The sequence below is a fragment of the Hylobates moloch genome, unplaced genomic scaffold (genome assembly GCF_009828535.3).
Source record: "Hylobates moloch isolate HMO894 unplaced genomic scaffold, HMol_V3 SCAFFOLD_20, whole genome shotgun sequence".
Lineage (NCBI taxonomy): Eukaryota > Metazoa > Chordata > Mammalia > Primates > Hylobatidae > Hylobates > Hylobates moloch.
This window is the reverse complement of record NW_026652295.1, coordinates 36,624,982-36,647,643: the sequence shown is the minus strand read 5'-3', so window position 1 is coordinate 36,647,643 and position 22,662 is coordinate 36,624,982. Positions and strand designations below refer to the sequence as shown.

The window sequence follows — 22,662 nt, the reverse complement described above, 5'->3', positions numbered from 1 at the left end:
TTCCAATGGCTAAGCTCCATGGACTCTTCTGCAGACACACACAGTTTGGGAGAGGGAGACATATGTTTATGTTCAGATATCACTTAGAGCTTTTAGATATCTGCTTTATTTACCTGCAGGAAAGTGTATTAAGAAATTCTTTTGGGTAAAAATTAGTCCTGTTTCTAAGTTTTACATACTTTTGTCAATAGTTATTGCTCTATCTGCAGTCTTTTCAAAAGAAAATGTTCCAGACTCTCACCACTTTCTGCTGATATGTTCATAGTTCAAGTTCATGTTAATAGTAAGAAGGTGAAAGTAGATTTAAGCAATATCCATTTTCTTGTATATTAGGAAAAAAAAAAACAATAAAACCTTCCACAAGCCCCAAACAAAATGTAGCACTTCTAGCTCTATGCAATAACAATGGATCCATAACTACTAAATAGTTTACAAATTTCACGGTACTTGCATTTGGCATCCCAAATTCATTTTCCAGCAACTGCTACATCTTACTTCTCCATATCTCTTTAGGGGAAGCTAAGAAGGAACCCACAGATGAAATTCTGGTCCCTTGAGGACACTAAAATATCAACATAGGCAATCTCCTGCTGTCTCTTCTGCCATCCTTCGTCACCTTGGCAGATCACAGCTTAAAAAATTTGCAAGATGTAGATGGATCAGGCTGTCTAGTGTCTCACCTGGGTCTTCACTGCTACTAGGCAATCACTTTATCTCCCACTGATTTTTAAAGCATCCACCCTGACAGCTCTTAACAAACTCAGGGTACTTTTCTTACCCCATATTCTCAACTCCCAAATCTGGCACACATCTTCCTCACTCTAGCACAGCTGCTTTCAACCTAGGTGAGGGAGCAAAGCTGACCTGAAAAAGCTTTGCAAATGACATGCCTGTTAACCACTACTAGCTACTTCCTCCCTTCCACCCCAAAATTCTTATGCACCTGTTTGGGAGAACAAGCCAGACTCCCAGGGACAGACATATGTAGTCAAAAAGGTGACCTCCTTATGTATAAAGACCTAATCCTACTAATTTCTATACTCAGCACTTAACTTAGTGTCTAATATATAGCAGGCACTCAGCAAAGATTGCTAAATGAATATACAAACCACTGAAACAGTTTATTAAATAGTTTGTTTAGGTAATCCCTCATATGATCACCAAATCCAAGTGCCTCTTTGTCAGTTTACAGCCTCGGTAGCATTTTCATATTGTGACAATATCTTATAGCGACTGAAAGCACAGGCTCTAGATCCAAATTCATGTGTTAAGAGCATGGGCTTCACTGCCTTGCAATAGCTCTATAACTTTTGGCAGAAAGTTAATGAACCTCTCTAAGCTTTAATGTCCTCATCTGTAAAAACAAGCATAAGAAAAGCACCTACCCTAATAGGCTATATTGAAAATTAAATGTTACTGCATCTAAAGAACTTTGAAGAATGTCTAGAATATAGCAAATGTTTCTTAAATGTGAGCTAAAATTATTATTATCTAAACTGAAATTTGTTCTTTGGCTTTTGTGACCTTGCCCACTATCATTCTCCTCTTGACTTCTTCAGTTGCCTCCTCTATCCTTTTTGCTCCTTAAGTGAAGAAGTTTCACTCACAGGTCTATCCTCACTGCTTTTCTTTTTTTTTTTTTTTTTTTTTTTTTTTTTTTTTTTTTTTTTTTTTTTTGAGACAGAGTCTCACTCTGTCGCCAGGCTGGAGTGCAGTGGCGTGATCTTGGCTCACTGCAACCTCACCTCCCGGGTTCAAGTGATTCCCCTGCCTCAGCCTCCCGAGTAGCTAGCAATATAGGCACATACCACCATGCTCGGCTCATTTTTGTATTTTTGTAGAGATGGGGTTTCACCATGTTGGCCAGGATGGTCTCGATCTCTTCACCTCGTGATCCGCTCACATAGGCATCCCAAAATGCTGGGATTACAGGCGTGAGCCATATGCCCAGCCCTCCCTGCTTTTCTTTGCTCTCACCCTTGGCAATCTCATTTAACACCTATGGCTTAAACTATCATCTCCATGTGGATGAAGCCAATCTTGACTTCACTCCTCTGAGCTCCAACTCAACCTGCCCAGTTGCACACAATACAAACTTAAGTCATCACCATATCTCCAACTGGCAAATCTCATTTCCCTAGATCTGTAGAAACTTGAGGAATTAGGAAAGAGATAGCTTCAGAGAGTGTAAGTCTAAGAGAAACATACAATGGTTCAAAGCAATGACGTCACCAAGAAGAGAGAGAAAGGAAATGAAGCTAATAGAACTAGACATCTTTAATCAGGCTGAAGGTATTCATATTAAAAAACAAAAACAAACAAAAAAAACACAGCAGTCTACAGTGGCCTAAACTGGCAAGTAACTCTTGGTTATGATGTGGATTTCCACATATTTTAATGACAGGGAGAGAAAGCATTCCTCTTGCCCACACAAATATTATTCTCTGTGACAGCTGTATTTCACATTGTGAATTAACTGATTAAAAGTATGAACTCTGAAGCCAAATGCCTAAATTTGAATCCTGGTTCTGGTATCTACTCGTTTGTGACCACAGGCAAATTACTTAATCTTTTTGTGTCTAATTCCTCATCTATGGAATGAGTATAATGACACTATTTACCTCACTGGGTTATCACGAAAAACGAGAAAATACTCATGTAGAATAATGTCTCCTATATAAAGTGCTAATAAATGGTAGCTACTGTTATCTCAGCCTCACATGCATTTTGGTGGCTTGAATTGATTTGTGGCGGCCCGATCCTGGTATGCACGAATCCAATCCAGTTTCCATTAGATGAGATCCTGATCAACCTTTTCCTTAGACCAGGAGTTCTTAACCCAAGGGCCATAATAAGCTGTAGAGAAATTTTATGCAAAATTGGGTATAAATGGATGGTGCATATTTTTCTAAGACAAGGGGCCACAGCTGTCATCAGCTCCTCAGTAAGTACATGATCTTGAAAAGATTTTTGAAAACAAAACAAAATCTACTGCCTTAGCATGACCACTACAATTTTCACCGTTTTTTTTTTTTTCTCCTCTTATATAATTTCTACACCTGCCTTGGCCTCTATTCAGTAAGTTATAATATTTTAAAAATTGTCTTTTTGCAATGCTATTCCTGTTTAATCCTTTCCATTTTCAATACAACCAAGGTTACTTCTCCAAAGAACTGTAATAATATCACTTCCTCTGCTCAAAAACATGGCTACTGTCTCAAGTCCAAATAGCTTAGCTGGACATTTAGCCTCTATGTCTTGGCCACAACTTACCCTTCCAGCCTTGTCTTTCATTCTCTTCCACAAATGGCCCTAAGACAGTCATTTGCCATTGAGAAACTCCATGCAGCTTTCCTTCCACAGCTCATTCTACTCTGTCTAGTATGTCTCTTCACCACCTTCTATACATCTTTACCACCACTTCCTCAGTAAGTCAATGTCCTTCAACATTTGCTGTCTTTAACACATAAGGACCAACACGGGTGTATGCAAACATGTATCAGGGTTTGTCAAGCTCAGCATTACTGGCATTGGGAGCTGAATGATTTTTTGTTGCAGAGGACTGTCCTATGTGATGCAAGACATTGAGCAGCATCCCTGGCCTCCAGACACCATCAAATGTTCCGGGGCTGTGGGGTGGGAGATCACTCTTGGTTGATAACCACTGATAAACTATAACAAATACATTTAATTTCCCCTTCAAATTCTTTGAGGACAAAGACTATGACCTTGCTTATTTTATATTCTCGATATTACCAAATACAGTAGTTTATGACAGATTTAGATAAGTATTTGTTTTCTGCTAACCTTTCCAAAGTGAGTATACAGAACACAGAACATTCTAACCTACTGTGTTTCTAGATATTCATGAAACTTGAAATACTAAATTTCAACTTGGCTTTCAAAGAAAAAAAAAACGCCAGGTCTCACAAGGCTGCAGTGTAATGGTGAGACCACAGTCCACTGTAACCCTGAACTCTTGGGCTCAAGAGATCCTCCTGCCTCAGCTTCCCAAGCAGCTGGGACCATAAACACACACCACCACACCTGGCTAATTTTTTTTTTTTTTTTTTGGTAGAGACAAGAGTCTCACCATGTTGTCTAGGCTGGTCTCAAACTCCTGGGCTCAAGCAATCCTCTTGCCTTGGCCAAGTAGAGCTTTTAAAAGGCTAAAACTACTATGTCATAATATCCCTATAATTTTCAACAAATACTATCAATTATATTTGTGCCCTAAAAGAGATGTATGTTTCACGTACCGCCAGGGATGTGGGATGGAGGGAAGGAGATGTATATTATGACTTTATAAAAATTAAGTAGACAATGGGCTGGGCATAGTGGCTCACGCCTGTAATCCCAGTACTTTGGGAGACCGAGGTGGTTAGATCATTTAAGGTCAGGAGTTCAAGACCAGCTTGGCCAACATGGTGAGATCCTGTTTCTACTAAAAATACAAAAATTAGCCAGGCATGGTGGCAGGCGTCTGTAATGCCAGCTACTCAGGAGGCTGAGGCAGGAGAATCACCAGGAGGTAGAGGTTGCTGTTAGCTGAGATGGTACCACCACACTCCAGCCTGGGCAACAGAGTGAGTCTCTATCTCAAAAAAAAAAAAAAAAAATTAAGTAGATAGTGAACTTCTATATCACCTACATAATAGCATTCCAACACTGAAGACTTACAGAAGCGTAATACCATCTCCTCCTTCCTTTAAATATCCTACGTTCTATGAAGTATAGTGTTATTATCTCAGTTAAATGCTTAGAAACAGTCAAGGCCCAGTTAGTGACAGAGGTAAAGTTTCAATCTAAGGCTCCTAAATTAGGGTTTTAGGGTTAGAATCCCTTACTGGTCCCTTGCTGCACATTAGAAATCCTCTGCAGAGTTAAAAATAACAGATCCCTGGGCCTCCTTCCAGATCAATTAAATGAGAATGAGGGAATGGTGCTAAAGATTAAAATTGTTTTAAAAACCCCCAGCGGATTCTAATGTGCAGACATAGGTGAGAGCCACTGCTCTCTAGACTGGTTCAAACTTCATGTACTTTGACAGTATAAAAGGCTATTTCTTCAGGAATGGCTGAAACTTATTCTCTAACTTGCTGAGCTTGGGCCTTGTATGTGGACACTTATCTTGAATTAAAAGAAGTGCTGTTTTTTCTGGGGTTAGACATTACCAAGATGCTCATCTAAAGTTCTTAGGCTGCTCTCTCTACCACCCCTCAGAAGCCAGGCACTTACACTCCTCTTTACTCGGTGAAGTTACATTCAGTTCTGTCGGAAGCGGCTGCTGGCTGGGACTAAGAGTTGGCGTGGTTATCGAGGTATTGTTGTTGTCACTGGTGGTCTCTTCGGAAAACAAATCTGATTGGCTGTTACTTGTACTTGGAGCGGAATCATCGTCTGGCTGTTTCTTTTGAAAATCTGAAGAAAAACAGAAAACGAGCTTAATTAAGGAGTTCACAGTCTCTGAGGATTAGAAAACAATGGAAGTTGGTACAAAAATTAAATGCAACAACAGCAATAATAAAGACTGATCTGGGTGATTAAAAAACCATGGGAGTAAAACACTGGTCAAAAACGTTTAAGATTAATAGAAGGTGACTAGAGTTAAAAGTTTTCCAAGGTCCCTGATTATTCAGAAGAATGCTAACATACTGATTTTAACGTCCTGTGCAAAGCCAAAGATGCATGTTAAAAATTTAAGGTAATCAGAAGGAAAAAGGGAATAAAGAACAGTTTTCCAAACCTTTCAGAAGGAAAGGTCATAAGGAAAAAGGCAGCAGAGAAAACAGCAGAGTAAACAGAAAACATATAACAAGATGGTAGAAATAAGTATAAATATGTCAGTAATGGCAAGAAATGTAAACAGACTGAACTTATCAGCTAAAAGACAGAATATTTGGACTAAAGTCCAGTTGTATTCAATTTACAAGGGATATACTAAAAACACAAATATGAGAGGATAAACAAAAAGTTAAAGTATAGTTAATCCTTGAACATCATGGGTTTGAACCGTGTGGGTCCACTTGTATGTGGATTTTTTTCAGCCAAATGCAGATCAAAAATACAATATTCACGGGATGCAAAAATCATATATGGAAGGCCTACTTTCCATATACGATGGTTCTGTAGTGCACACTGATGAACCTGAGTATGCACAGATTTTGGTACATGCAGGGGAGTCCTGAAGCCAATCCCCCAAGTATAACACAATCGTATATATAAAAAAAAAAATGTACCCGGCAAATAAATATAAATGAACAGGCAGGGCACAGTAGCTCACGCCTATAATCTTAGCATTTTTGAAGACTGAGGCGGGAGGACTGCTTGAGGCCTGAAGTTTGAGACCAGCATGGGCAACACAGCAAGACCTCATCTCTAAAAGTTTTAAAAAATTAGCTGAGGGTAGTGGTGCACACCTGTAGTCTCAGCTACTTGGGAGTATCTCTTGAGTCCAGGAGTAAGAAAGAAAGAGGGGGAAAGGGAAGGGGATAAGGCAGGGGAAGGGGAAGGGAGGACAGGACAGGACAGGAACAGAGAAAGGAGAGAGAGGAGAAAAGGGAGGGGTTGGGGGAGGGGAAGAGGGAGAGAGGGGAGGGGAAGAGGGAGAGGAGAAGAGGAAAAAAAAGAACCAAGAAAGGAAAAGGAAAGAAAAAGAAAAACAGGAGGGGAGAGGAGGGGATGAACAGAAAGTTGGTATGGCTAGAGTACTGTCAGAATATGTAGACTTTAAGTCAAAAGTATTATTAGAGGTGAAGAGGATCATTATAAAATAGTAAAAGAGGCTTCTCCAAAGCCACAAAACACTGTCGTCCCTTAGTATACACGGGGGATTGGTTTCAGAACTCCCACATATTCTCAGGTTCCACAGTCAGCCCTACTGAACCAGCGTATATTAAATACTGGTCCTCCATATACACAGGTTTAGCATCCTGTATTTTCAGTCTGGGTTTGGTTGAAAAGCTTCATATAAGCAGGCATACAAAGTTCAAACTCGTGGCCAACTGTATTTAAAGCAAAAATGGTTATATTGATGAGAAACTGACAAATTTCCTACAGGGGACAGTTTTAATGTAATGCTTACACAAAACAATAATAAGCATACAAAGACCAAGTATCCAACAATTAGAGAATGAATTATTTTCTTTTTTTCTTTTTTTTTTCTTTTTTTTTTTTTTTTTTCTTTTTTTCTTGAGACAGAGTCTCACTCTGTTGGCCAGGCTGGAGTGCAGTGGCATGATCTCGGCTCACTGCAACCTCCGTCTCCCAGACTCAAGCAATTCTCCTGCCTCAGCCCCTGAGTAGCTGGGATTACAGACGTGTGCCACCACACCCAGCTAATTTTTGTATTTTTGTAGAGACAGGGTTTCATCATGTTGGCCAGGCTGGTCTCCAACTCCTGGCCTCAGGTGATAGACCTGCCTCAGTCTCCCAAAGTGCTGGGATTACAGGTGTAAGCCACAGCGCCTGGCCTTAAACCTTTTCAAAGCCCCCAAATATTAGCATAATTCAGAATGGCACTTAAATCTTAGATTGAGGGAGGGTGGTTTGATGGTGAGAGGCACACAAAAATATCCAAAGACAGGTAATGTCCATTAACAGAAAATTGATCTTAAAATGCTCTACAGTGATTAAATGAATAAGGCTACAAGTATAATAGAAAAATCTCAAAAAGAATGTTGAGAGAGAAAAGCAAGTGAGCTACAGAAAGATATACACGGTATAAGAATACTTATATAAAAATTTAAAATATGTTAAGAATACCACATATTGTTTATGGATACATGAATGATAATAATTACAAGACGAAAACATTCAAGGAAATAATATACCAGATTCGGGATAGCAATTACCTCTTTGAGGCCAAGGGATAAGGAGAAAAATGGATCTTCTATCTTGTTCTGTAATTTTTTATTTCTTAAGCTGTTGGTAGGTATCTGAGTGTGATTATTGTCTATATTCTTTATATATTTTAAAAATCTAATGCTACTCTATGAAGTACAGATTACATTTTATTATATCAATTCAGAGAAGTACAAGATTCTTACAACTTGACATAGCATTCGAACCACAGGGAAGTGCTGCTATCATACTCTGTAATTTCATCAGAATCACTACCTTTTGACATATTCTAAGCACAAGAATAGCTAGCATTTATGATGCATTTATTATGTGCCAGGCACTGAACTAAATGTCTTATGTATATAACGTACTTATGTTAATCCTCAGGAAAACCCTAACGAGGAAGGTATAAACAACATCATTTTAATGATAAAGAAATTGAGGTTCAGAAAGTTTAGGTAATTTGTTCCAAGTTAACAGCTAATAAGTAGCAAGGACAGGTCCATTTGACAACAAAGCCCATGGTCTTCAATCACAACCACAGGATGTGGCACTGTGATCACCAAGATGGCCCAAGGAAGAGACCTCCATGTCAAGCCCCCAGCCATTTCCAGCACCACTAGTGAGTGCAATGAATGTAGCCAGTTAGTAACTGCTAAGGTGATCAGTGCTCTAAAGCCCCTACTGCTTCTTTTCTGCGTATTTATTTCTCCTAGCCACTTTCTTGTTCTTCCATATTTTGACATTCAAAAATGGCTTATTATCTCAGTGCTATTTGTATAGCACCTTCAAGAAAAAAGTACTATATCAATGGAATAAAAATATTGCAATAATGATACTTTATGTCATGTCATCTCATTAGCTCTCCTATGTCAATAATCATCGTGTCCCTCCCATAACCATCTGTCTACCATTTAATTGGAAATGTTATATGATCCTGAAAGAACTGAAACTGAGTCATCACTGTACCATCTAGCATAATCCCCAATGCTTGGAGACAGATGCACACACAGAAACTTACTCACTCAGGCACAATAAGCCTTTGAAGGTGAAGGATGTTGGTATCTAAAGACAATTATGAATACCAGGTCCCACCCACACACTCTCCAGCCCATGCTTGCCATGCTACTTTGATGCTCGGGTACTTTCAAGTTTTCTTTTGTGAACTGGCAGTTCAAAAACTTCAGGTTTTCTTTTAGGAATCAGCAGTTGACACAGTGTACCTTCTTTTAACCCATACTCCTTCTGTGCCTTTTCTACACCTGCACAGGGTGATGGTGTCATAACATCATTAGGCTAACATACAAACCCAACTGGCTGCTCACAAAGAGAGGAGTAGAAGCTCTATATATTCTCTGCTTGAATCTGAAAAAGAATCCAGGAATCACAGAATGTTACAACCAGTAATGACTTTAAAAATTCAGCTCAATCCTCTCATTTTACAGATAGAGAATGCAAGAGCTGAGAAAATTACTACAACTCACCAGAAACTGAGTTAGGATTTTCTAACTTCCATGCCAAAGTCTGTGTAATACAAAGAGCTTTAGAGTGAAGACCTGGATTCAAATCCTGGCCTTGCTATTTACTGGGCATATAGCTAAGAGCAAATTGTTTAATCTTTTGGGGCCTTCTGTAAAACAAAGGGAGGTGGTTATTTATACCTCTCAGGAAAATGTGGATTAAATAAGATAAGGTACATGAAGAACCTAGCATATGAGTACTCAACAAATGACAGAATTAAAAAGAAAAGGTATTTTCCTAACTTAAAGAAAGGGGCACTAAGTAAGAGTTATCTCATTTTGGCCCTGATATTTGCATCACGGTTCTTATTCTCTTAGGCCTTTCTTTCTGAACCATCCAGCATCCAACTTCTGATTACTGCCCAAAAGAAAGAAACTCTCAGAAGTCTACTCTGAAAATGAAGGGGAACAGATTTATATTACATGTAAAGAAGTAAACAACAAAATATGAGGCACAGAGCCTGCCTCTCATCATTCTACACTGGAGAGCAGTGCAGATGAAAGGTCCAGAAACAGCCACTGCATCTGATTCAGACACAGTGAAGTTCTGTTCCCTTGATAAATTTTATAATTCTCATATAAATGAGAAAACTAGAAATCTCCAAGCTTATCCACCTCTCTAAATGAGAAAAAAACTTAGGAATAACTAATTTTACAAGTTAGTTGAGTTAATGGTATATCCAAAGGTCTTAAACTTGTCCTTGAATAAAGTTGTCAGCCTGAGAAAGGTTTATGTGAATAAAGCTTTTCCAAAGCAAACTGTTACTTGTAAAAACTGAGTTTAAAAACCTCTGCACTTTAATGGGATTACTGTTAAGAGTGAACAGCAGCCCAAATCTTGGCAACTTACCTTATTATCATCTAAGGGGAAAAATAATATCTCAACGAAGATATGCTTGAAACCTTTAGTACCCAGCAATGGAATGTCTCCAGAAGATAAAGTGACCTAATGGTGCTAGCAAAGTCAAAATAACCAGTGAAGTCCCTGGACTGGCTACCCACATACTCACTGGCATAGTTTTCTCCACTGTTTTCAGAATGATTTTTCACACGTCAATCTTCTTACTATCAAATGCACCTAAAATACTGGGAGCACTGTGAAAGCACTTTGTCCTGTCCTGCTTCACAAGCCCATTAACCTGGGCAGTCTCTCTAGAACTACTCCCTATCTAGCCACTATGAAATACTCCCTTTGATATGCACATGCCCCATTGTTTATCTTTCAGATGTACAATGCTGACTTGGCAAGATGCTTAGACCCCCAATCCCACTTCTAGATTATTACAATAATACATCTTTCAGAATGATTTCTTCAAAATAAAGAATTTCGGTAATTTTGCTAAACTTTTTCTCTCATTGAAAACAAATTAATTCTTTTTAACCCTGTTCCATAACCTATTTTTTTCCTTTTAGCAAGGTATCATGAATGTTTCTGCTTTGTCAAATATAAATGGGTGATCACTAATGAGTACATGGTCTCATTCATTTATAGATATATGAACTAAACCAATCCACTAGTGTTACACATTTTCATTTACCAACTTTTCACTATTATAAACAAGATTTCATTGAGTTTCCTTAAGTTATATCATAGAAGTAGATCAACTGGTAAGAGAGGACGTACATTTTTACAGCATTTGGTACGTATTACCAAATTCTCTTGGCACAGCACTCTGTGATTTCCCATAGCGCAAGACTTACTACGGCATATAAGAATCATCCGTTCATTTGTCAGTCTCCTACATTATTCAGGATCCAGGACAAAAAAATAGTTCTCAATAAACATTAACTGGATAAATAAGTGGCCAATGCTTTCCTGTAGAAAGTCCATCACTGGATTACATTTAAAAGTATTTATCAATTGTTATTTTAAACCTTTCATAAACTGTTTTGTGTGTCTTTAAGGGTACTCCTAGCATCATGTGGGTCGGCATTTCTAAAAGATAAAGTGCTTAATACCTGTGAATTTCTATTTTCATAATCACTAAGTAGAGATGAGAAATTCAACTGCGCTTGTTCCAACTCACTCATTAGGACTACTTGGGCTCATAATAAGGCTTCTATCATTATTGTAGACACTAAAGCTGGGTATATAGGAAACCAAATTCAAAGTAGAAGAGGAACTAAGAGTTAAGCACCTCCTATGAGTCAAGCACTCTACCAGGGGCTTTGCATTCATTTTCTCATTTAGCCCTCAAAATAAACTGGGCAGTAGATATCATCACCACATGTGAGCAGAGGACAGTGTGTATGGCAAGGTTGGGCAAACCTGCTCCCTCCTTAACAAATGCTAGAGCTAGGGTTTGAGATTCAGCTTTATTTGACTCTTAATGTTTGTGTTCTTCCCACTACAGCATGCACCACTGAAGCAACCACCTCCCAGCTTCCCAAAATGTAGCAGCTCGCAGCCTCCACAGGGTACAATGCTGGTTCCCACATTTCCACTCTCAGTCTCCAAACCCCATCTGACTATATATCACAGATTACAAATCCATGCACCCACCAGAAGCTTTAGTTTGGTATTTCACACCATAAAATACTTCATGTTTCAAGTAGTCAAATTTTAAAAAATGGAAAAGGTTGCCAGGGGTTTTGTTTCTCAATCCACTTAAAAATAAAAATTCATTTCCTGTATCTCAAGAGTTTGGTTCATACAAGGCACTGTATAAAGGTCTCCTTTAACAGAACAGGGTTCTGCTCACCATCCCCTCTCCACCCAATTTATGTCCATAATAGGCTACAGCTTCTGTTCATAGAAACATTTCTAGGTTTCTAAAGCTGCATTGTCCCCCACCCCCATCTCAACCGCAAAACTTAAATATCTTATTTTAAAAAGCTACAAGGCCATTAGTAGCCAGCCAATTCATAAACCAGACTTCTAGCCTTCTGATTAAAATCTTAATAAAATTCTGGTAGTTGGATGTTAATCTGGGTTAACAGCCTCAGCAAGAATAAACTGTTTAAACAGGAGTTAGCAAGAACCAATGCACTTATGGACTTGGTTACTATGAAAACTTTATTACCTTATGCATATGTTGTAGCTTATGTGGCAAACTGTGAGCTATTGAATGTGGCTAAGTTTACTTAGGTGTCCTTTCATGAATATTATCTTCTAGCTTCTTTAAAAAGCAAAAGCAAAACACCTTTACCCTAACAGATTCTCACTCAACCTCTCATGGCGATTCCTTCTCTTTAAAAATCAGACTATCTTCTTTTTTTAAAAAAATTATTTTTATTAATTTTTGTTTTTCTCTTTCAAAAATTATTTTTATTAATTTAAAAAATCAGACTCTCTTCACTGATCTCAGAATAGACAGATTGAATAACACTGCACTGTTTTTGTGTGCTTCCTTGTTGTTTTTTTTTTTTTTTTTAATTTGAGACAGGGTCTTGCTCTGTCACCCAGGCTGGAGTGCAGTGGCACACACATGGCTCACTGCAGCCTCGACTTCCTGGGCCTAAGTGATGCTCCCACCTCAGCCTCCTGAGTAGCTGGGACTATAGGTGCGCACCAACACACCCAGCTACCTTAAATTTTTTTTTTATTTTTTTTATAGAGATGGAGTCTCACTATGTTGCCCAAGCTGGTCTCAAACTCCTGGGCTCAAGAGATCCTCCCACCTCGGTATCTCAAAGTGCTGGGATTACAGGTGTAAGCCACCATGCTCAGCCTGTGTCCTTACAAATAAGTTTCAAATAAGTTTAAAATATATACATATAATACACACACACACACACACACACACACCCCTACATGTATATATCCTCCTAATGATGATAAATGACTCCTATCCTATGTTCCCTATTTATGTCCATGAATCTGCAATTTGAGTAATACCTCAAAAAATAAAACAGACCCTGTCTTCTGCCCTTCCTCCCATCTCATGAGATGGTATCAACATTCACCTAGAGAATGAAGTCAGAAGCCAGGAATTATCTTGAACTTCACGTTCTCCCTTCTTAATTTTACATCCCCCAAATTACCATTCTAATCATTTGCAACTCCTAAATATCTCTTGAATCCATCTATTTCTCCATTACCACTGTAGTCGAAGTCATCAACATTTATAAGATTCCTTTGATAGCATCTTTTTTGAGACAGTCTCACTCTGCCATCCAGGCTGGAGTGTAGTGGTGCAATCTCGGCTCACTGCAACCTTGGCATCCTGAGTTCAAGCCTCTTGGGTTCAAGCGATTCTCATGCCTCAGCCTCCCGAGTAGCTGGAACTACCAGTGTGCACCACCACGTGTGGCTAATTTTTGTATTTTTAGTAGAGACAGGGTTTCGCCATGATGTCCAGGCTGGTCTCGAACTTCCAGCCTCGAGTGATCTGCCTGCCTTGGCTTTCCAAAGTGCTGGGATTATAGGAATGAGACACCATGCCCAGACTCGATAACATCTTAATTGAAATCTTTGTGTCCTCTCTTGGCTCAGTCTGATCCACTCTCCACAAAGCAACCATGGTGATTGAAAAAAAAAAAAAAATGTAAGAAAACAAATTCTGATAATATCCCCTCCCTGCCTAAACCCTTCAATGGCCTCTCATTGCCTTCACAACCAGATCCAGAATCCTAACCATGGCTTAGAACTTAGAATCAGCTACTGGCTATTTCTTCAGCCACATTTAATGCCACTGCTCCTCCTCTCCCTCTCCTTGCTTTAGCCATTCTCCAGTGCTCTTGGTTTTTCGACACTCCATGCTCTTTCTCAACATGGACTGCTATTTTTTTTTTCTTTTTTTTTTTTGAAATGGAGTCTTGCTCTGTCGCCTAGGCTGGAGTGCAGTGGCACGATCTTGGCTCACTGCAACCTCCACCTCCCAGGTTCAAGCAATTCTCCTGCTTTGGCCACCTGAGTAGCTGGGATTGCAGGCGTGTACCACCACACCCAGCTAAGTTCTGTGTTTTCAGTAGAGACAAGGTTTCACTAGGTTGGCCAGGCTCGAACTCCTGACCTCAAATGATCTCCCTGCCTGAGTCTCGTGCCTGTAATCATGCCTGGATTACAGGCGTGAGCCACCACGCCCGGCCGTCAACATGGAGTACTTTAATCATGACACATGGAAGATTTTTTATCCTCATATTCACCTCGGTAAATCCTATTCATATTTAAACTCTTAATATAAGCACTACTTCCTAAGGCAAGTCCTTAAGATTACCCATAGAAGGTACTTTATTAAATATTTGTTGGATAAATGAATGTCTTATTCACAGTGTGTCTCAGCCCCTAGCAAAATGCCTGCCACATAATACATAATATAAATTTGCTGAATTTAACGTATTGGATACTGATGAACACACAAAGTTGAAAAATATTAGTTCTCTTACAGACAATTTTAAATGGATTTTAAATTGCTACAAAATTTATTTATAGGAAGCAAGAGTGCTCCTACCTACAGGAGAAATATTAAGCACTCTGTCAATAAGGAGATGTTTGGATTTCATAAATTATCCCCACACATACAAAAATTTCTTCCTTATTATTCATCATGGATAACTGGTCCTAACAGGACTTACAAGGTCTCTCAAGTCACTTCCTGCTTGCTTAGATTTAAATCACAAAGCTTAAGATTTTTACGTGAGGCAAATACAGGTAACATTAGACTGGCTCCCAAAAGCATATCCTGAAATGTGTCTTGCAAAAACAGGCAACAAGAGAATATATGAAGCTGACAAAGCTTACTCTTCACAGCAATTAAACTTACTTTATAATCTAGTTTATCACTGAAATTATACATTCTCTAGATTCTTCACACTGATAAAGCCAACTGCTCAGAGGTGTGAACTAGCAAAAAAAATTATTTGGAGTAAGGCTTGCTTCCTATATAGCATTTATTGTGCAGACTATACAGTTTTCCCTGTAACAGTGTTTCATATTCAATATTCATTTACAGGGCATAAATTAACAATGTTAACATTACAGCAAATATCTAACAATCCATTAGTACTACAATAACATGTACATTTACCTCATTTCAGTCTAACCACAAAATATGTCAATTTTTTGAAAACACAGGGAGAAGTTTTCTGAATATTGTGGCATTAATCTAGTTCTAACAAAATATGCACTTTATGCTGTGTGCGCATATATACATACAGTTCTGCCATCAAAATTACAGATAGGGTTTGGCATATTGTGGAAAAATTGGGTAAAGCTGACAAAATAAAATAGGCAAGTTGGAGCCTAAAAACAAAACAAAAAAACTTCTATTTGTTTACAGTTGATCCTTGGTATAATCTAAAGACTTCCCCTCAAGCCATTAGTCCTTAGTGTCATTCATGAATTACTCCAATGGCACCGAAGTGGCATGAACATAACTGCTGGAGAGGCTGGAGGCTGCAATATTTTACCCCAAACCTAAGGCTTTAAATGTCCCATAAAGACTTCAATGACAACAGAATAGAAAAGTAGAAAAGTATTTGGGAATAAATTAGCAAAAACAGCAGGTTACCACCCCCCCTTTCTAGATCACTGATTATTTCTATAATTGTATCCACAGTCCTAATGCTATTAGCCTTTCATTTTACCGTGCAGATGTGACAGGAGAAAAGACAAAAAAAAAAATTCCCACTGCACCTCTCTTTTGAGGGAGAGGATGGTGGTGGGACTGGGAAAAGCGTAGGTGGTGGGACTGGGTACAGCGGTGGTGGGAATGCTCTTGCCTACCTATGTATGCTCTTACAATCTGGTCCTATTCATTCTTGCTTCCCTCTATCCACAAAGGCAGCTCCTGACTTAAGGGGCTATTCCTACCCCTAAATACTCCCTCAATACTCCCTGAGTATTTCTACTCAGTTCTCAGCCTCATCATCTCCTACCAGGGTCACACACCACCAATCTTCAGGTCTCCTTCATTTAAGCTCTGCTACTAAGCTGACCACTGCAACTGTTTCAGTAAATTCAACTTAGAGTGGTGATATTAACTTTTGAGACACATTTTCCCTTAAGGTAAAACTTGCAAATGTTCAGCTTAAATTCAAGAAATACAATACGCTATATCTTAAGAATGTCAGCTGGACACAGTGGTGCATGCCTACAGTCCCAGTGTATTAATCCGTTCTCATGCTGCTATGAAGAAATACCCAAGACTGGGTAACTTATAAAGAAAAGAGGTTTAATTGACTCACAGTTTCACATGGATGGGAAGGCCTCAGGAAACTTAGACTTATGGCAGAAGGGGAAGCAAACATGTCCTTCTACACAAGGTGGCAGGAGAGAAGTGCCAAGCAAAGAGGGAAAAGTTCCTTAGAAAACCATCAGATCTCGTGGGAACTCACTCACTTTCATGAGAACGGCATGGGGGTAACCGCCCCCATGATTCAACTACCTCCCACCAGCATGACGTGGAGATTATGGGAACTACAATTCAGGATGAGATTTGGGTGGGGACACAGCCAAACCATATCACCCGGCTACTAGAAAGGCTGAGGTAGGAGGATTGTTTGAGCCCAGGAGTTCCAGGCCAGCCTAGGTAACATCTCAAAACTCCATCTCTAGGAGGGGAAAAAGAAGCAAAGAATGAATTGCCTTCTTGGCCAGGCACAGTGACTCACGCCTGTAATCCCAGCACTTTGGAAGGCCAAGGTGGGTGGATCAACTGAGGTCAGGAGTTTAAGACCAGCCTGGCCAACATGGTGAAACCCCATCTCCACTAAAAATACAAAAATTAGCCAGGCGTGGTGGCATGCACCTGTGATCCCAGCTACTAAGGAGGCTGATGCATGATAATTGCTTGAACCTGAGATGCGGAAGTTGCAGAAAGCCAAGATTGCACCACTGTGCTACAGCCTGGGAGACAGAGAGAGACTCTGTCTCCAAAAAAAAAAATGAATTGCCTACTCAAAAGTGGTGAATGAAGAGGGGGTGGGGGTGAGGGGGAGGGGGAGGGGGGGGGGTGGGGGTGGGGGTGGGGGAGCGAGGAGAGTCAATCTCTTTCCCAAAGAGTAAAAGATCAAGTAGTGGTTCAAATTTCCAAGATATATTTTTCTGAAGGATGAAATGATGGGCTTACTAACACTTTCTTCTTACATCTATTAAAGCATATCAGGGGAATGTTCAGAGAAGATGAGAGTGATCTTCCCAAGATTAGGGCTAATTGACTAATTTTTATCCAGTGAATCCAAGGTATCAGAATACATGATGTTTATATAATTCACAATTCCTAAAAGGTATCTATCTTCATATAAAGGCTATCAACTACTGATACAAAAGCTTTCTCCACTAGTGAGAAAAGCTCATGCACAATTAACCTACATATCCTCTGTCCCAGTATGGTGTGTGTAACCAGACTGCCTGAGTTCAAATCCTGGCTCTATTTCTTAATAGCTGTGTAACCTTGGGAAAGTTACTTAACTTCTCTTGCTCTAGTTTTCTCCCTACAAATGAGAATAATAATATGTACCTAATAAAGTTATTTTGTAGATCAGATAATACATGTGGAAGTCTTAGAACGGTGCCTGACATATAGTGAATCTTGAATTAACTATGATTGCTATTCCTCTTCCGACTTTTTAAAAAGCTGCTAGCTTGAGACCAATGCAATGAAAATAATTTTTCTGGTGTGAATTATAGCGAAGTCTTTGGCTTCATTAACAATGTACACTAACAAGCCAATCCTGGGGATACAAATACGAAAGTTTTCAGGGACCACGTGGGTATCATGAATGTGTGAAGTTAGGAGGCCTAACACAACAGGGAGTGCTAGTCACTGTGGCTAACTGGCAAGTGTAAGTCTCACCTAAAGGCATGTGATTTCAAACGTAAAAACAAAAATAAAAACCTCTAAATACAAGAAGTCTGTGCCTTGAACACCAAAAATGTAAGACCCTTAATTTAAACAGAGACAAATGCACTTATTATATAAAAGTTTTGAAAACTGCATTATTGATTCTGCATATCAGTAAAGAAATGATTGATCAGATATATGTGAAATAAATGCAAGGAACAAACAGGAAAGTTTAGAGGTATAATACACAAAGAATCAGACAGACCTGTTTGAATCCTGCCTAAGCTACTTAGAAACTGCATGACCATAAGAAAGTTACTTACTTTTATTTCAGTTTCCTCAACTGCAAAAATGTTAAAACCTGTGTAGGATTGTTGTGAGGCTGGAGATAATGCAGCTGCCCCTCATAAAACAGGCACTGAGTTGTTTTTTTTTTTTTTTTTTTTTTTTTTTTTTTTTTGAGACAGTCTCACTTTGTCACCTAGGCTGGAGCGCAGTGGCGCGATCTCAGCTCACTGCAAGCCCCACCTCCTGGGTTCATGCCATTCTCCTGCCTCCACGCCATTCTCCTGCCTCAGCCTCCAGAGTAGCTCGGACTACAGGTGGCTGCCACCACACCCGGCTAATTTTTTTGTATTTTTAATAGAGACAGGGTTTCACCATGTTAGCCAGGACGGTCTCGATCTCCTGACCTCGTGATCTGCCTGGCTCGGCCTCCCAAAGTGCTGGGATTACAGATGTGAGCCACTGCACCCGGCCTGAATGTATTTTTTAATGACTAATAAAAAATGTTGGGGCCAGGGATGGTGGCTCATCCCTGTAATCCTAGCACTTTGAGGGGCGGAGGTGGGCAGGCAGCTTGAGCTCAGGAGTTCAAGACCATCCTGGACAACATGGTGAAACCCTGGCCAGGCATAATGGTGCGTGCCTGTAGTCCCAGCTACTCAGGAGGCTGAGGTGGGAGGATCACCTGAGCCCAGGGAGGGTGAGGCTACAGTGAGCCATGACTGTACCACTGCACTCCAGCCTGGACAACAGAGTGAGACCTTGTCTCAAAAATAAACAAACACACACAAAAAGTAAAAACAAAAACAAAAAAACCTAGGTCTAGAACAGATCTTCTTAACCTAGCGTTCTTATTATCAGTCAGCTTAGGCTAATTTACCTGCAAAAACGAATGACCCTAAAATCTACAGGCTTTATAACAATGGTTTATTTGTTTTGATCTATAGGTCTACTGAGGGTAGACAGCAGCTCTGCTCCACATATCTTCATTCCAGGAACCTAGAATGAAGGAATGGCCCTTAATGGAACACTGCTGGTATCACTGCAAAGGGAAAAGAGAAATGGAACCACATAACAGCTCTTAAAGTTTCCGGTCATAAAAGCCAAATAAATTTTTCATTAACATTTTATTGGCTAAAAGAAGTCACATAGCTGAGCCTGATGATCAGGACAAGGAAGTATGAACCTCACACTGGGAGGGGCACCAAATATGTGGGGACAATAATCTGGGATTCATAATGTGTGTGCACAGAAAACTTTTGCATATAATTTTCAGTAATCTTATTAAATTATATGCAATATTGTATATGCATATAGGCACATTTTCCCTCTCAGATAAAGGAATAACGATACTATATTCTGCAAGGCATCACAGATCACAGACCAAAAGGGCCAAAGAAAAAGTCAGATTGGGTTTGAAAGAAGTAATATTTCTTTTTTTTTGAAACAGAGTCTCCCTCTGTTGCCCAGGCTGGAGTGCAGTGGTGCGATCTTGACTCACTGCAACCTCCGCCAGCTGTGTTCAAGTGATTCTCCTGCCTCAGCCTCCTGAGTAGCTGGGATTACAAGTGTGCACCACCATCAGCTAATTTTTGTATTTTTAGTAGAAACGGGGTTTCACCATGTTGGCCAGGCTGGTCTTGAACTCCTGACCTCAAGTGATCCGCATACCTCCCAAAATGCTGGGATTACACGGGTGAACCACTGTACCCGGCCAGAAGTCATATTTCAAACATATAGTCATTATTAATTATAATACTAGATGAGTGCACTTTAGTTCTAACTGATTTTCCCAGCTGCTGATTACTAAGACAATGTGGGCTGGGATATCAACTGAACTTTCTACCAGGCTATACTAAATTCTGTAATAGCGTTAATAAAAATCTGAGTGTATGAATGCCATAAAACCATATTAAGCAGATACTGACTTATTGAAAATACAGTTTTGTCTGAAACAACTGTATTTCCAAGCAACTAAAATCCTTGTTCTTTATAAAATATCAGATAATCTGACCCTAACTCAAAATTTTGTCTTTTAAATTAATAGGACTATGATATGTTGGTTTTATCTTTTACTTTTTACAAGTCAGGCTCATTCCTGATTCTCAAATGGACACCGGTTACTAAGTCAATATATTAAATTTTTTTATTTATAGCTCCCTATCAAACAGAGAAAACAAATTATTACAAAGCCCTTCTTAGGAATGAACTGCCTCATACCTAGTTAATCCAATCCGGTTTGTCTAAATTTCACTTAAGACAAGTGAAATTTGTAAAACTAACACATTTTAAAAATATTTTTCATTTGGGAATATGCTTTTTACTTCACTTGCAAGCATGAGTAATTATGTCTTGAATGGAATAGCGGAAAAGGTAGAAGTTATCCATTCTGAAATTATCTTTCAAATATTTAATAGCATGTGATATAGGCAAATTCCTTCAGATAGCACTAAACAAATTAAATGATCAAGTTCTTTGTAGATAACAACTCCCATTATCTCTTACTCTTATTCTATGCAGCTCAATAGGAAGTCTTATAGATCAAAAATTCTTTATAATTTTTTTTCTCATTTAGGCAATTTATTAGGCTTAGATCTTGCATTAGTCTGAGAGATGGTGCTTACCATTAATTCTGACAAATGGGCAAAAGGAAAATGAGATATAGTTCAGTCATCATCACCGGTACTTACTTTTCAAATATAACGCCCTTGGCTTCTATAATAAGGGATGGTATAAGAAAAGCCACGTAAAAAAACACTTTTTGAAGAGCTGTTACTGAGAACACTGTTCGCTACTCTTCTCGCTAACCACTTTAGAGTTCATAACACAATGATCTTTGAACTGCTTATACAGTATTTCCATTTTTGCTTTGATCCCTAGGAAGCTCAGATTTCAATCTGCACTGTCTTTAATGATTATACAGATGTTTATGTATGGATTTCTGTGTTCAAATTCCTTATCTTGGTCTTATTACTCAATCTGTACTTTCCCTTTGTCCTGATACCATCATTTAAGAAGAAAAAAAACTATTGTGATCTATATATGATATTTTTTACTAAACTACTCTTATTAGAAAGAGGTAGTGTTAAATAAAATACCATAATCTTACTTTTTATGTGGGAGATTTCTTAAAGATAAACATTTGAGATAATATATATTTATATCTGTATCAATATTTAAGTGAAGACTACTGACTAAAAGGAAGAACAATTTCTAGAAAAATGTATATCAAATTAGGAACAAAATTTTACATGAACTGCATTAGAATTCCTATATAAGAAACTATGATTAGATTATTTCATTTTATCTTTCAAGGCAAAGAATGCATGCATAAGAAATATCAACTAATGTATTAGAATTTCTACATAGGAATGGCTGGGCACAGTGCCAAGCCTGCAATCCCACCACTTTGGGAGGCTGAGCTGGGTGGATCATTTGAGGTCAGGAGTTTGAGACCAGCCTGGCAAATATGGCAAAACTTCCATCTCGACTAAAAATACAAAAATTAGCTGGGCGTAGTGGCACGCACCTGTAATCCCAGGTACTTGGGAGGCTGAAGCAGGAGGACTGCTTAAACCCAGGAGGCGGAGGTTGCAGTGAACCAAGATCGTGCCACTAACACTTCAGTCTGGGCGACAGACTGAGATTCCATCTCAATAAATAAATAAATAAAAGAATTTCCACATGGGGAGATGATAGCTATTAACTAAACAGGTTTTAAGGCAAGATATGCCAAGTCTAAGTAACAGATCTAAAAACAGGAGGAGTTGAAAAACCACAGACAAACAAAAATCAAGAGAAGATGCTTTGGAGGCTAGCTACAATATTACAAAAGCAGTACAATTTCGTTAACACTTTATACCTCAATTGTCTCAGCAGAAATCATACAAATCTAAAAAGACTGGCTCAAAAAAGAAACAGTAATTACTTTTGCATCTTCTCATGTACTTTGTCAAGAGCAAAAATATCTTCCCCACAAATAGCCCCAGAACTCCCATTTCATGAAAGTGATTTACCATTTCGCTTAGCTCTGTATGTGAAAAACACTGTAGTGCAAACTCAAGGGAAAAAACTAGCATGTCAAGAAAGGCTGCAACATATTCCCAATTTCTCTTTTAATACTGTGTTTATCAATTTGATGGATGTTAAATTCCATTCATCTTTTTTCCTAGAAACAAAAACTAAGAGTGACAAGGAAAATTACCATCTCTGCAGCAAAGTTCTTGCTGAGACATTAAAGATGCCTAGTCAAGAGTGAACTGTGGCTCTAGCACTCAGGAGTTCAAGTT

The 22,662-nt window shown here is 39.0% G+C and overlaps 1 protein-coding gene across 7 annotated transcripts in view; it reads right to left on the bottom strand.

Annotated features, from left to right (window-relative positions):
* The window catches only part of ZFAND3 (zinc finger AN1-type containing 3), a 378,840-nt gene that overhangs the window by 124,700 nt on the left and 231,478 nt on the right, over positions 1–22,662 (bottom strand). For all 7 annotated transcript variants that reach the window (XM_032141224.2, XM_058432671.1, XM_058432668.1 and 4 more), the window contains exon 3: positions 5,239–5,421. In XM_032141224.2, the coding sequence (XP_031997115.1) occupies positions 5,239–5,421 (183 nt within the window). The remainder of the gene's footprint in view (positions 1–5,238; positions 5,422–22,662) is intronic.